The 12,651-nt window shown below is 39.6% G+C and overlaps 1 protein-coding gene across 2 annotated transcripts in view; it reads right to left on the bottom strand.

The window, feature by feature from the left end:
- CSMD1 (CUB and Sushi multiple domains 1) overlaps nt 1-12,651 on the bottom strand; it is a 1,746,885-nt gene that overhangs the window by 562,112 nt on the left and 1,172,122 nt on the right. For both annotated transcript variants that reach the window (XM_049704254.1, XM_049704253.1), the window contains exon 7: nt 11,259-11,336. In XM_049704254.1, coding sequence (XP_049560211.1) covers nt 11,259-11,336 — 78 coding nt within the window. The remainder of the gene's footprint in view (nt 1-11,258; nt 11,337-12,651) is intronic.

A 12,651-nucleotide genomic window follows, 5' to 3' on the forward strand; every position in this document is an offset into this window, starting at 1 on the left:
AATCAACATAAATTATCAGCATTATCACTATTTGATCAACATCAGTTCATTTATCTCTGAATTTCTCCTTCAGTGAGGCAGCTTTATCCATCTGGGCAAACTGATTTCTCCCTGAAAGCTGAAAGTCAAGTCCAATTTTACAATTCTGTGATTCTAAAGGCACTCCAATGAAAGGACTTAATCTGAAAATATTTTCAGTGTTCTCCTTACACCTTTAAAAATGTGTTTTAAGGCTTCCCTGGTGGCGCAGTGGTTGAGAGTCCACCTGCCAATGCAGGGGACACGGGTTTGTGCCCCGGTCCGGGAAGATCCCACGTGCCACGGAGGGCTGGGCCCGTGAGTCATGGCTTTTGAGCCTGTGCTCCACAACGGGAGAGGCCGCAACAGTGAGAGGCCCGCGTACCGCCAAAAAAAAAAAAAAGTGTGTTTTAAATAAAATGATGAGGCTTAAGAGATGTGTATCTTTTCTGAATTCCCCTTGATGTTCTGAGTACTCCTTGATTTTTAACTCCCAACTCTCCTATCTATCTTTATATCAGGACGTATTAATTTAACTGGCCAACTTACCTTCCTTGTGTATAGAATGGAGGGCTTTAATTTAATTCATAAAGGAGCTACCAGGATTTATTAGCTTAACCCTTAGAGCTTCTGATTGAAGTTACTCACTAGCAAACATCTGACCATATAAGATAATTAAATTACAACGAAATAGCAAGTCCTTCTAACTACTACTGGAATTATGTACCTGTACCAACACACAAACACCAATAGTCCCACAATTCTCTAGTTTCAGAGTTATTTTCACCCAATTATATGGGAAGATTAAGTTATTTTATAAAATTTGATAAAAATGTATGTGATATGTTGGGCTTCTAAAAAATAAGTGATGGAAATGCTGATGTACACTGTTCTTTCAAGTCTACCATAACCTGTAGGTTATGGTAGACTTACCGTTTGTAATAAAAGAATGCATTCTCCAGTCGTTTTGCAAAGTGAGTTTGTCCCTTCAGTTAATCGATTATGCTCTATAACTGTATGCTGAACCCATTTTAAAAGGATTTTACTTCCTACTAGGGTTACAGTACAATTGAACCATCTATAATCCAATCAAGCTATATCTTGTTTCACTTATTTTAATAATCCTTTTTTTCTAGTTACTTAAGAAATTATATCTGTAAATGGCGTGATAAATCATTGATGCACCACCTAGCCTTGCTTCTAGTTACCAGTGATGCCATTCTTCCCAATGTATCTAGACAGCAGTTCCCTTCCCAGCAAGATTTTCCATAGCATTTTAAAAGATATTTTAGCTCCTGCAGTGACAAAGGCCTATTTAGAAACTGCAAGCATAATTTACTTACCTGATTTATGAAGCAATTTGTACAATCTACTAAATTCATGCTAGATGGGAATGGATCTTCGTTAAGAAAACAAGGATCTTTAACAATTGCAAAATTTGATATTGCTACATTTTATGACGGAACAAAGCAGATTGGGGCAATTATCCCTAGTGTTTTATTAAACCTTGATACAACTGTTAGAGGTTAATGGGGCTATATTTTTTCCACTAAGTCTGCTCTAAAGCAAGAACTAGAGCACTTAGTGCCAGAAATCCAGCACAGAGAATAGCAGACACGCCTTTTCCTGCAGCAGTTTTACAAATCACTCTAGTCTACTACCATTCAAATAAATCACCCATTAATAATAGAGCAATAAAGTCCTCTAAAAACAAAACCTGGTGATGGGTGGCATTTGCAGCAATTTAGTAACAACCTTAGTGACTATAACAATATTAATATGAAACAAAATGTGGTGTGTTTTTTTGTAACTGGGTAAAGCAAATCCTGTTAATTTTTGAAGATTATTCAAGTGGGGATTCATGAAACCACAATATATCCAGTTACCTGGGAAAGTATGGTGTGATGAAAATGCCAGTTGGAAATTATTTCTGGAATAAAATTTCAGAGGTGGAAACCACACAAAGCATCATCGATGGCTGATGAGATTAAGGGACGTGGCATGACTTTTGTTCCCTGGATAGCCTGTCTTAGAAGCCTTATTAATGGAGTCACTCAAGTTTCTTAATAGCCTCCCTCCATTCTCCTTCCCTCATCCCATCTCCCTCACATCCACAGCCCTCTTCAAGCACCAGATCTGAGGTAGCACTTGGAGAATTGCAGGGCTGGCTTTCATTGCAGTTCTTCAAATGCCCTTTCTAAAAGCCAGCATGCCCTAGTCATCAATTCAGTAACAAATGGACTCATCCAGCAGTGGTAGAGAGGAAAATTAGTGTATTGTAGAATATTTTCTGACCTACTAGAGCACAGAATCTAGATTGACAATGAGATTTTATTGCCAAATGCCGTCACCTTGTGACAGAAATTTGAAAAAGATTAATTTCTCATGGTTTTAACATTTCTTTTCATGCAGTGGGCATAATGATTCTAAGACTGTAGTACTTTATTGTAGTCGACCAGTTATTTAATTATTTGTGCCTTGTTCATATACTACATATAATTTTGATAATAAGCATGATTTTCTCTTAACCACTGCCAAGCACATGTCTATAAATGAGAGGTTCAAGGAATTCAGTCATTGACGAGGTGTAATATAGAAAGTATGGTGTTTGGGCTTTCAAAGGACTTAATGTTGCTTTACATCTTCCCTGTGGATTCTGACTTTTTATGGGTTGATCTACTACTATTTTGAAAGCTAATAAATTTCTATTTTTACTCAATGCTCAATAAGGGTTGCTATCTTTATTGCAGCACTCATCTGATAAATATTTACATAACCTGAAATACCAGTAGACTGTAATTTCCTCTAGGGAAGGAACATATTTTGAACATCTCCATGATGTTCTTTCCTCAATGTGTGACTGGTGAATGCATGATTAAGATGTGAAATACAACGACCTAACTGAAGAAAAGTATGACATCACTTTGTCACACTTCTTCAGGCCACCACATAACTAGGAAACTCAGTCGTTCAATGGATAAATGTTTACTGAGCAACTGCTGTGTGCCTGAGACTCTGCTGTGTCCTTGGTAGATATCACTGAAGAGGGCAGACAAAAATATCTACCTTCAAAGAGACTGTATTCTAGTGGAGGGAGTGGAAGAGACAGGAAGTAAATAAGAATATATATATATTTATATATATATATATACACTCTTAATATATTATTTACACATTATATAATACATTATATGACACATAATACGTATTATGTTATACAATATATTATATTGAACATATACATCATACATCACGTAATAATATAGAATGCACACCTTATGTACACTATATTACACATAATGTTCCCCATACACACCCCCACACATTCATATAAATGCACACACTAATATGCACACATACATACAAAAATAAGCAAGATACATATGATACACTATGATAAGTGATACAGAGGAAAGCAGAACAGGTAACAAGAGGGGGTAAAGTGATGTATGGGCAAGGCGTGTGAAAGTTAGCTAGGGTGACCAGTGAGAGCCTACGGAGAAGGTAATTTTTGAGAAATGATCTGAAGGGAGGGAGGGATGACTGGGGTGACCATTTCAGACAGGAAATAGAGGAGAAAAGACTGGGGTGGGAGTGTGTCTGAGATCCTTAAGAAACAGCTCCAAAGCTAGTGGACAAGGGCCAGAGGGAGAGGGGATGGGGTGGGGAGGTAAGGAGGTCCTGTTGGTCTCTGTAAGGAATGCGGGTTCATTTCAGCTGTGATGGGACGGCGCTGAAGTGTTTTGAGCGGAAGAATGATGTGATTCTACGGATATTCCCTCCTGATCCCTCTGGATGAGGTATGGAGATCTCAACTGCAGGGAAACAGGCAGAGACAGGGAGACGGGGTGAGGATGATGCAGTAATACACCTAAGGACATTGGTGGTTTGGAGGTAAAGAGAAGTGGTCGGCTTCTGACACATGCTGGGAGGCACCAGGCTGGCTGGTGTCTGGGGGCAGGGGTGGCGCCAGGCTCTAGGTCCCTAACAGGAAAAGCAATGGCCTTTTTCTGAGACGGGAAAGAGATGCCTATCACACGTGGGCATGAAAATCTTGGGTGGGCAGGTGGATATAACAGTCTGGAAATCTAGAGAGAAGTCTGGGGTCATTAATCAGACATGCCTCTTTCCGCTCTGAGAGTGGATCACACTGAAACTACTTTCCAAATGATGAAAATTATTGGGATGGCTTGCCTTTTCTTTATCTCTCATTTTATTTTATTTATCTCTCATCCCTATTAATAAAGATTAATGGTTTCTTTTTTCCTTTTCCTTAACTTCCACTAATCCCTGTTTATGGAGAAAGGATTGAAAGGAGAGACTTTTCCTGGGCTGAGCCCATTTTTGGCTGACAGGAAGGGAAGAAATTATGCAAGACATAAGATTAACCTTTTTTTTTCCCTCTTAGCACACTGGAATATAAGTAAAAAGAGAATATTACATACTAGTATATTCCATTTGCTCTTAAATTATCTCAAACATAAGAAAACAACGACTATGAATGCAGCAATTTTAGTGACAAGTGGATAATACAGTATGACCCAGCACAGATGGGAAAGTCACTTATTATGGCATATTTTAGAAAGTGGATTAATGAGTCACACCATGTTAAAAAGATAAATCAAGCATTATATCATTAGGACTGCATCTTTAACTCTTTAAAGTCATTAAGGTATCATTTTGGACTGTTGACCAACAAGTGGAACTACAAAAGTTTTAAAATGTGCCCTTCCAAATAATTATGTCCAAGACAAAAGAAAAACCAGAGAAAAATGGAACTATTGTTATTATAAAAGACAATATTCGATCAATTGCTTTTCATTAACAGGGCTTCACGTATTTTTTAAAGGTAGGAAAAAATTCACGTATTGGAAAAAAAGGCAATGAAAGGAATGGTCTACAGTCAAAAGTAGAAGAATCTTAGGGTCATTTATTTCATAATGGTCTGTTGTTTTTTCCCAAGGGTTTATAAGGCAATGCATTATACTTTTCCATTTTTCCACAATGTTTAACTTGGCTTTACATTAAGTAATGACTCTGAACCCAGTGTCCTATCCTGCTTGGGTATAAACTGTTTTAACTGCAAATGCTTAATACACCACTGTGCCATCAAGTTATCTGAGTGAGTTACAACAAATCAATATTGAATTTGTAAAGCCATTGGTCTTTAATTTTACATGGGGAGAACAATCTCTAGCTGGAAAATAACCACCAAGGTTTTTGCTTGCCCTTCTCCCTACAGATTTTTATATTTTGGAGTTAGAAGGGCAGTAATGGATTACCTACCCTCCTGACTCTCACACTTAGGTTGCTAACATTGTATTCTGTGGAGGAGAATGTCAAGGAGAAGAGGAAGAAAGTCATCTACAGTTACCACCATTTAAAAAGGGTGGCAATTTAACAATCCTATGTTATTGAGAGGTTCCAATTCCAGAATAAAGAGAAGCCTTCCATCACTCAGTGATGAAAGAAAGATGGGGGGGGATGTTGACTGAATTTATTCCAGGTGCCCTTCCTGCTGTATGTTGCTCAATTATGCTTCAATCCTTTAAAGCTTTAAATAGTGAGAAATTTAGAGCATTATGCAGAATTAAAAACCTTAATTATCTTTGGGCTTTCCTGAAAACATCATTAATCAGTAATGAATGAGACTGATGAAAAAACCAAACTTGTAAGTCATTTCATTCTAAGAATTAACGTAGGAAATCACCCTCACTGTATAGATGAGTTGAAATATCTCCACAGCCTTTCACATCACTCCACCCTATGGTTAAGCTGATGCATGTTAAGGACTAAAGTGAATTGCTAAGGGTTAACTGGTAACATGAAATCAGGGCAGGACGGAGGAACTGACTGACTTAGTGATTCCAGGGCAAAATTCACAAAGGATTCATCAGATTCCACTGAGAGGAGTAAAAGAGAAAATCTGTAGGGCTTTTGCTCCACAATAATGGATATTTTTCCTTCCTTCATTTATTTAATCAGTAAATACTTGCTAAGTGCTGGCTAGCCTGGGCTATCAGAGGATGAGGAAGTGTGTAATTCAGTGTGGGTGTCAGACAAGAAGCACTTCCCAGAGAACTCAGCTCTCAAGCGGCTCACTGTGGACCAAACGTATAAAATCAAAGCAGATCTAGGGAGAAAATGGGGAGACAGGCTGAGAATAGGCTGGAATCCGGGACTGTGGGATACAGGCACCACCTATCCTTCAAATAGAACAATGAAGAGCTTGTTTTTTTGTTTGTTGTTTTTTGCTAATCAACTATACACGGGCTCCTCACCGCTGCGGCCTCTCCCGTTGTGGAGCGCAGGCTCAGCGGCCATGGCCCACGGGCCCAGCCGCTCTGCGGCATGCAGGACCCTCCCGGACCGGGGCAAGAACCCGTGTCCCCTGCATCGGCAGGCGGACTCTCAACCACTGCGCCACCAGGGAAGCCCAAGAGCTTGTTTTTAATCTATGTACCAGTTACTGTATATTGGTATAAATTTTTTTAATGTACTAGTCACAAAACCCTGTCTTTCCCCGGTTATAACATACGATACAGGTTCCCTCAATTCAGCGCTGGAATGGCCTCACTGCTGTGACCCTAGCAGTCTTCCGTCACTAAACTACAAGCTCCTTCTGGTGGTCTGTGAAACCCTCACCTCCCCCTGTCCGGGGCCTCCAGCTCTTTCCCAGCACTTCCTAGATTCCCTCCTGATGCTCAGGGGACTGTCAGGAGGACTTAACCAGGCTTGCGCCTGAAACTGCAGGAAGGCATGGCTCCTTGCCTGGTCTAGTGCTTTGTTTTTAACCATCTGGATCTTTGGGTAGAGTTTGCCCTCAGTGGTTCACCAAAATCTTGACCACTTTCCGTCATCTTAAACAGGGTCCGAACAGGAAATTAATGCCACCCTCGAGGAGAGTAATGTACACCAGTATTCCTTACAAAGGGGCTGCTTGTATCCAAGTACACCTAGAGATGCCACCAGGGGTAGTGTAGACACTTGGAACAAGGTAACAGTCAAGCTCTTATCACCCCCTGGGCTGGAAGCAACAGGGGAGAAAATGAGCCCTGAAAGCCAGAGGGAAAGACCATTGTAGGGTCAACCCCTTTGAGAGGAGCTGTGACCTTTGGCCTCTGCACCTTCAAGCACAGCCAGTTCGAGGGGATTTTGCAAGAGTGATAAATACCCAGACCTCACAATCATGCTTCCCTCCAATCGTCTGCTGGGGCTTCTTACTGGCAGAACACAACCCAAAACCACAAGAGGACAGTTGTTTTTTTTAGTTTCCACATATAAGTGATATCATATGATATTTGTCTTTCTCTGTCTGGCTTACTTCACATAGTATGATAACCTCCAGGTCCATCCATGCTGCTGCAAATGGCATTACTTCATTCTTTTTAACAGCCCAGTAATATTGTAATATTCCATTGTATATATAAGTACCACATCTTCTTTATCCATTCACCTGTCAACGGACATTTAGGTTGCCTCCATGTCTTGGCTATTGTAAACAGTGATGGGGAGGGATAGATTGAGAGTTTGGGATTGACAAATACACACTACTATATTTAAAATAGATAAACAACCAGGACCTACTGTATATCACAGGGAACTCTGTTCAATACTCTGTAATAACCTAAATGGGAAAAGAATTTGAAAAAGAATAGATACATGTATACATATAACTTAATCACTTTGTTGCACACCTGAAACTAACACAACATTGCTAATCAACTATACGCCAATACCAAATAATTTTTTTTTTAAAAAAGAGGACAGTTGCTACTGTCATCCATTCCTGTCAGGTTGTAATTAAATAAGCTCCTCACTGGTGCTTGGTAGCAGACACAGTCTTAGATTAGGGGGTAAAGGGATAATTACACAGCCTTTGCTGTCATATTTCTTACTCTGTGAGGCATCTCAGGAAGAAGGCTCATAAATAAAAAATGTCTATATACAATGAAAACCACCAAAATAGAGATCCACACAAGTGAGGTAGGATGATAGCTAACAGTGGCTGTCAGACCCTACACTAAGCATTTTTTGAGTATTTTGTTATATCCTTTTCCAAACCCTCAGGTGGAGGAACTGAGGTTCAGGGCAGTTACGTACCCTGTGTCAGAGAGGCCTGTATGCTTGAATTTAACCTCGAGAACAGCAGAGGCTGTGGTCTCCAAGAGAAACCCAGCTCTCAGGGTAAACCAGAAATACAGAGACTACAGTTTATTGAATGGCGTGAAAAATAACGAGGCCAATACCAAAGGCACCATATTTAATATAAATACTGAATGTAAATAAATTAGCTAATCTGTGTATAAATGATTTAATAATAGTGTCAGTAACTGACATGTCTGCAGCAAGTGTCACCACATGTATAAAATATATGCATCACCTTCATGTTCCCTCTCACACCCCATCAAAACGGCAAGGGGTTTATCACTTCCTAGGTGAAGGCTGTGTCCTGGGTGAGGCTTCAGGGGCCTGTGTTCTGGGCTCACCTCCTATGAGGAACCAAACTATTTCCTAAGATCTTACAGAACAAGTTCAATGCTCTGGATCTTACCTCCTCCTCCAGCAAGTAAGATCCCAGCCGTTTAGATCCTTGGTTGACCTACTATGAATACAGTCTTTATGTCTCCTGTTTGTGTGTGGAAAGTTCCCACGGGTATGGCTGGCGGAATGCCCACTATATGCTGTATACTGGAACAAGCAGTTTACAAATACCTTGCTTCGTCTACTCAAAAAGAATCATTACCATTTTACTTTTATAAATGATAAAACTTGGACTTGAATATGATAAATACTTTTACAACTATTGAATCCTTGTCTCTCTAGCTTCAAAGCCTATGTCCTTTTCTCTATGAAGCAATTAATTTAGTTTCCTCAGCCACATCTTCTGCATAAATAACATTTTACTATTTATTACATTGCTGATCTTAGAAGGCATTCCTCATTTCCTCTAATGATTAATTTTCAAGTCTAACAAAAAAATAGTTTAATACTATTGGGAGAAAGGGCAGAACACTTTCTAACACCAATGAATTATGACTCATTTGTCAATTTGTGTTCAGATAAGGACCCAGACACATTCTTTTCATAAAAACAACTCTGGCTGAATGTTCCACTAGCAGATAAATTTGATGTCTACTTGACTGCTATCAGACCTATCAGACCTCATATTGATCTGATGTAAGGGTTCACCTGATATGTAGTTCTATGTTACTGTGGATCATTTCTGCAAGGTTTTTAAACCATAAAATATAAATTTCAAAGTAACTATACATACCACATCCCCTATTCTACTGAACATTCCGAACTAATGAGAACAAAATATTAAAACTTTATTTTAAAAGAATGACCTCCTTTCTTCCTGCCCTCCAGTAGTTTTGTCCTTCATTATTTGTAAGTCCAGTTTAATTTGAACACTACTGCCCATGATTATCCAAAAAGAGGTACAATGAAAACAGGAAGTGCATTTACAGGTTGATTTGTGTGTATGTGTGAGACCTAAGGGCCTGAATTGCAGTCAGAGACTGAAGGATCCCCCTTGAATAGACTGTGTGTGTCCCCAAAATTCATATCTTGAAGCCCGGACCTCCAAGGTGATGGTATGTGGAGGTGGGTCCTTTGGGAGGTGATAGGTCATGAGGGTAGAGACCTCATGAATGGGATGAGTTCCCTTATAAGATACCGAAAAGGTGATCTCTCCCTCTCACCACCTTATGAAGATACAGTGAGAAAACAGACTGCTGTCTGTGTTAGGAAGTGAGTCCTCATCAGACACTGAATCGACCAGCACCTTGATCTTGGACTTCCCAGCCTCCTGAACTATGAGAAATAAATTTAAATCACCCAGTCTATATTATCTCAAAATGTCTAAGACACACCTGTGTCTGAAGCCTACATCCTAGGGGTCTGGGTTTGCCTCTCTGTCCTCCCCAAGTGCCAGAGGATAGGGTCATTATACAGAGTCGATGGACTATCATTACACAGGCAATCACTAGGAAGCCATAAAATAGGGATATTAAGAAAGCAGAGGTAGGTTAATCTACAATGTGATTTTTAAATGATCATTATTGCTGTTTGTATTTGCTTTTTAGTTTTAATGTGATATTTGTCATGGATAAAACCTCACACACAAGCCCAATATATCACGCAGATAAAAGCAGAGTTGGTTGAACTGAGGGTGCTCCAAATGACTTCAAGCGTCCCACATGTACCAACTGCTATTAGTGGCAAACCAAATAAAATACATAGATCCCAACCACTGGGATTCTTCACCAAGAGAGCAGGTCAGCAGGAACACCACAAGAAGAGGTCACCAGGAATGAATAGAAAAGGTACCCCAAGAGGCTGAAAATTTTAAAAAGAACATGATGCAGGGGAAAGAACCACCCTGGAAATAAACCTACTTGAGAATCTCAATGGAGCCTTCTACTGTGCAGTGAGCAGGATAGGCAAACCCATAGTGAAACTGTGACAAAATGCAGAGGTTAAGAACACAGGACTGGGGGAACAATAGGAGGAAACAGCTAACCGTGCCTGGAGAAGTCAGGAAAGGGTTCCAATGGTGAGGCTCTAAGACCACCTGGGCTTCTGCATGCAAGGAAGGCGGCGAGGACACTTCTAGCAAAGGCACACATGACACAGTCTACTGGTCCTTTTGGCTAAATTATGGTGAAGGGTGTTAAGGAAGAGATACCAGAAAAGTAGGTGCCAGGGGACACTTTCATTTATCCAACAGCTATTGGCCGGGTGCCTACTATGTGCTGGGCACATCCAGAAAGAACCCTATACATGTGGTCTTCATATTCTGGTTTTCTTTGAAGGGATATAGATGTCGCCTGGAACTATTTTATTCTTCAGTCCACGGATGACCAAGAACATTTTAATAGGAAAATGACAAGACAAGACTCCTGTGCCCCGAAGATCAATCTGGTATGTGTGGTATATACTAGAATGGAAAGAGAAACTGGGATCAAAACACCTGAGAGTGGAACAGCTGTTTAACAGAGAAATCGGAAAGGTCCAGTCTCAGTGATTGATGAGGGTAGAGAGCAAAGACGGGTTTGAGATGCATTTAGGAGATAAGATGAATACACAGTGTAGATTCTCTCTCCCGGCAAATACTTTGAAGGTAGGAAAGCAGAACAAGATGAAGTGGGAAAAGCAGTTTATAGAATCACCTCTCCGAAACCGCTCCCTCTAATGGACATATCAATCCTCATACAGAAAGAAAGAGGACTTACAGACGGAGTTTTTATGGCTACTGTCCTTGCTGGGAAGCATCTTGACTCCTCTTGACTTCAATTCAATCGCCTTTTTCACTGGAAGAAACAAAATAAAACCATTATTAGGTACGACTCAGAGAGAGATCATAAAATTGCGTTTTATCTTCACAGCATTTCCAGTCATAACTGCTTTCTTACCAACCCCTGGAATATGGGATTCATTCTAAGGGGTGAATGATGCAAAGCAAATGAAGTATAAGAGCCTGTGAATAATTAATGCAAGTCTATCAACCAGCAAGATCATATCTTATGACAGCAGTGTCAGAAGCTAAAAATAGTATGTGGTAGGATTACCATCTATACCCAAAGCTGCTTACCACCAGTGATGGCAAATTCTACAAATCATTATCATTTCGCCAAATGACCCAGCAGACTGCTCTCTCAACTTACGTGCAGTGACTAGAGTTTTCTAAATTTGCTACATACATGAAAAATTTTGAAGAAAAATGAAATTTATTCATTCATTCACTCATCTAGTCATTTAATCACTCAAAGTTTAACAAATATCTATTGATGGGAAGCTAGTAGGAGGAAATGTTCTAAATGTGCATGATTAAATGCTAAGAACACCAGTACTGACAGACCCTCGTAACCTACAGGCAATATAAAAAATGTATGACATTGGTTTCTAAAGTCACAGTTCTCAGGCTTTAAGTTTCTTGAGTTTACTAGGTTCTGCATTAAATGTTTTAAGAAGTTCCACTTTTGTGGTCATTTCTGGGGAAAAAAAGTGGGAAGTCATTTGTGGGAAGAAAATAAATAATAGTTTAATTCAAAATTTTGTATTGAATATTAAAATTATCATATCTTTATTAAAATTAAAATATGTTAATTTAAAGATTTCTGATTTACATATTTACATATGATTTACATATATGGACCTAGAGTAGCATGAAGACCTGGGCTCAAATCTTTGCTCACAACTTGCTAGCTATGTGGCCTGTGTAAGTTACTTAATTCAGAGCCTGTTAACTTATCTGCAAAAGGAGTGTGATGGTTACTTTTTATGTCTACTTGACTGGGGTCCAAAGTGACTAGATACCTTGTCAAATGTTTTCCTGGGTGCTTCTGTGAAGGTTGTTTTTGGATGAGATTAAGTTTTAAATCCCAGACTGAGTAGAGCAGATTGCCCCCCCCTCTGTGTGGGTGGGCCTTATCTAATCAGCTGAAGACTGGAATAGAACACAAAGATGACACTTTCCTGAGCAGAAGAGAATTCTTCTGGCCTGACTACCTTCATACTGGGTTATAATTTTTTTTCAATTTTATTGCTTTTTTTCCTTCCAATTTTATTGAGATATAATGCACATACAGCACTGCATAAGTTCAAGGTATATGGAACAATGATTTG

This window comes from Orcinus orca, chromosome 21, assembly GCF_937001465.1.
Source record: "Orcinus orca chromosome 21, mOrcOrc1.1, whole genome shotgun sequence".
NCBI lineage: Eukaryota > Metazoa > Chordata > Mammalia > Artiodactyla > Delphinidae > Orcinus > Orcinus orca.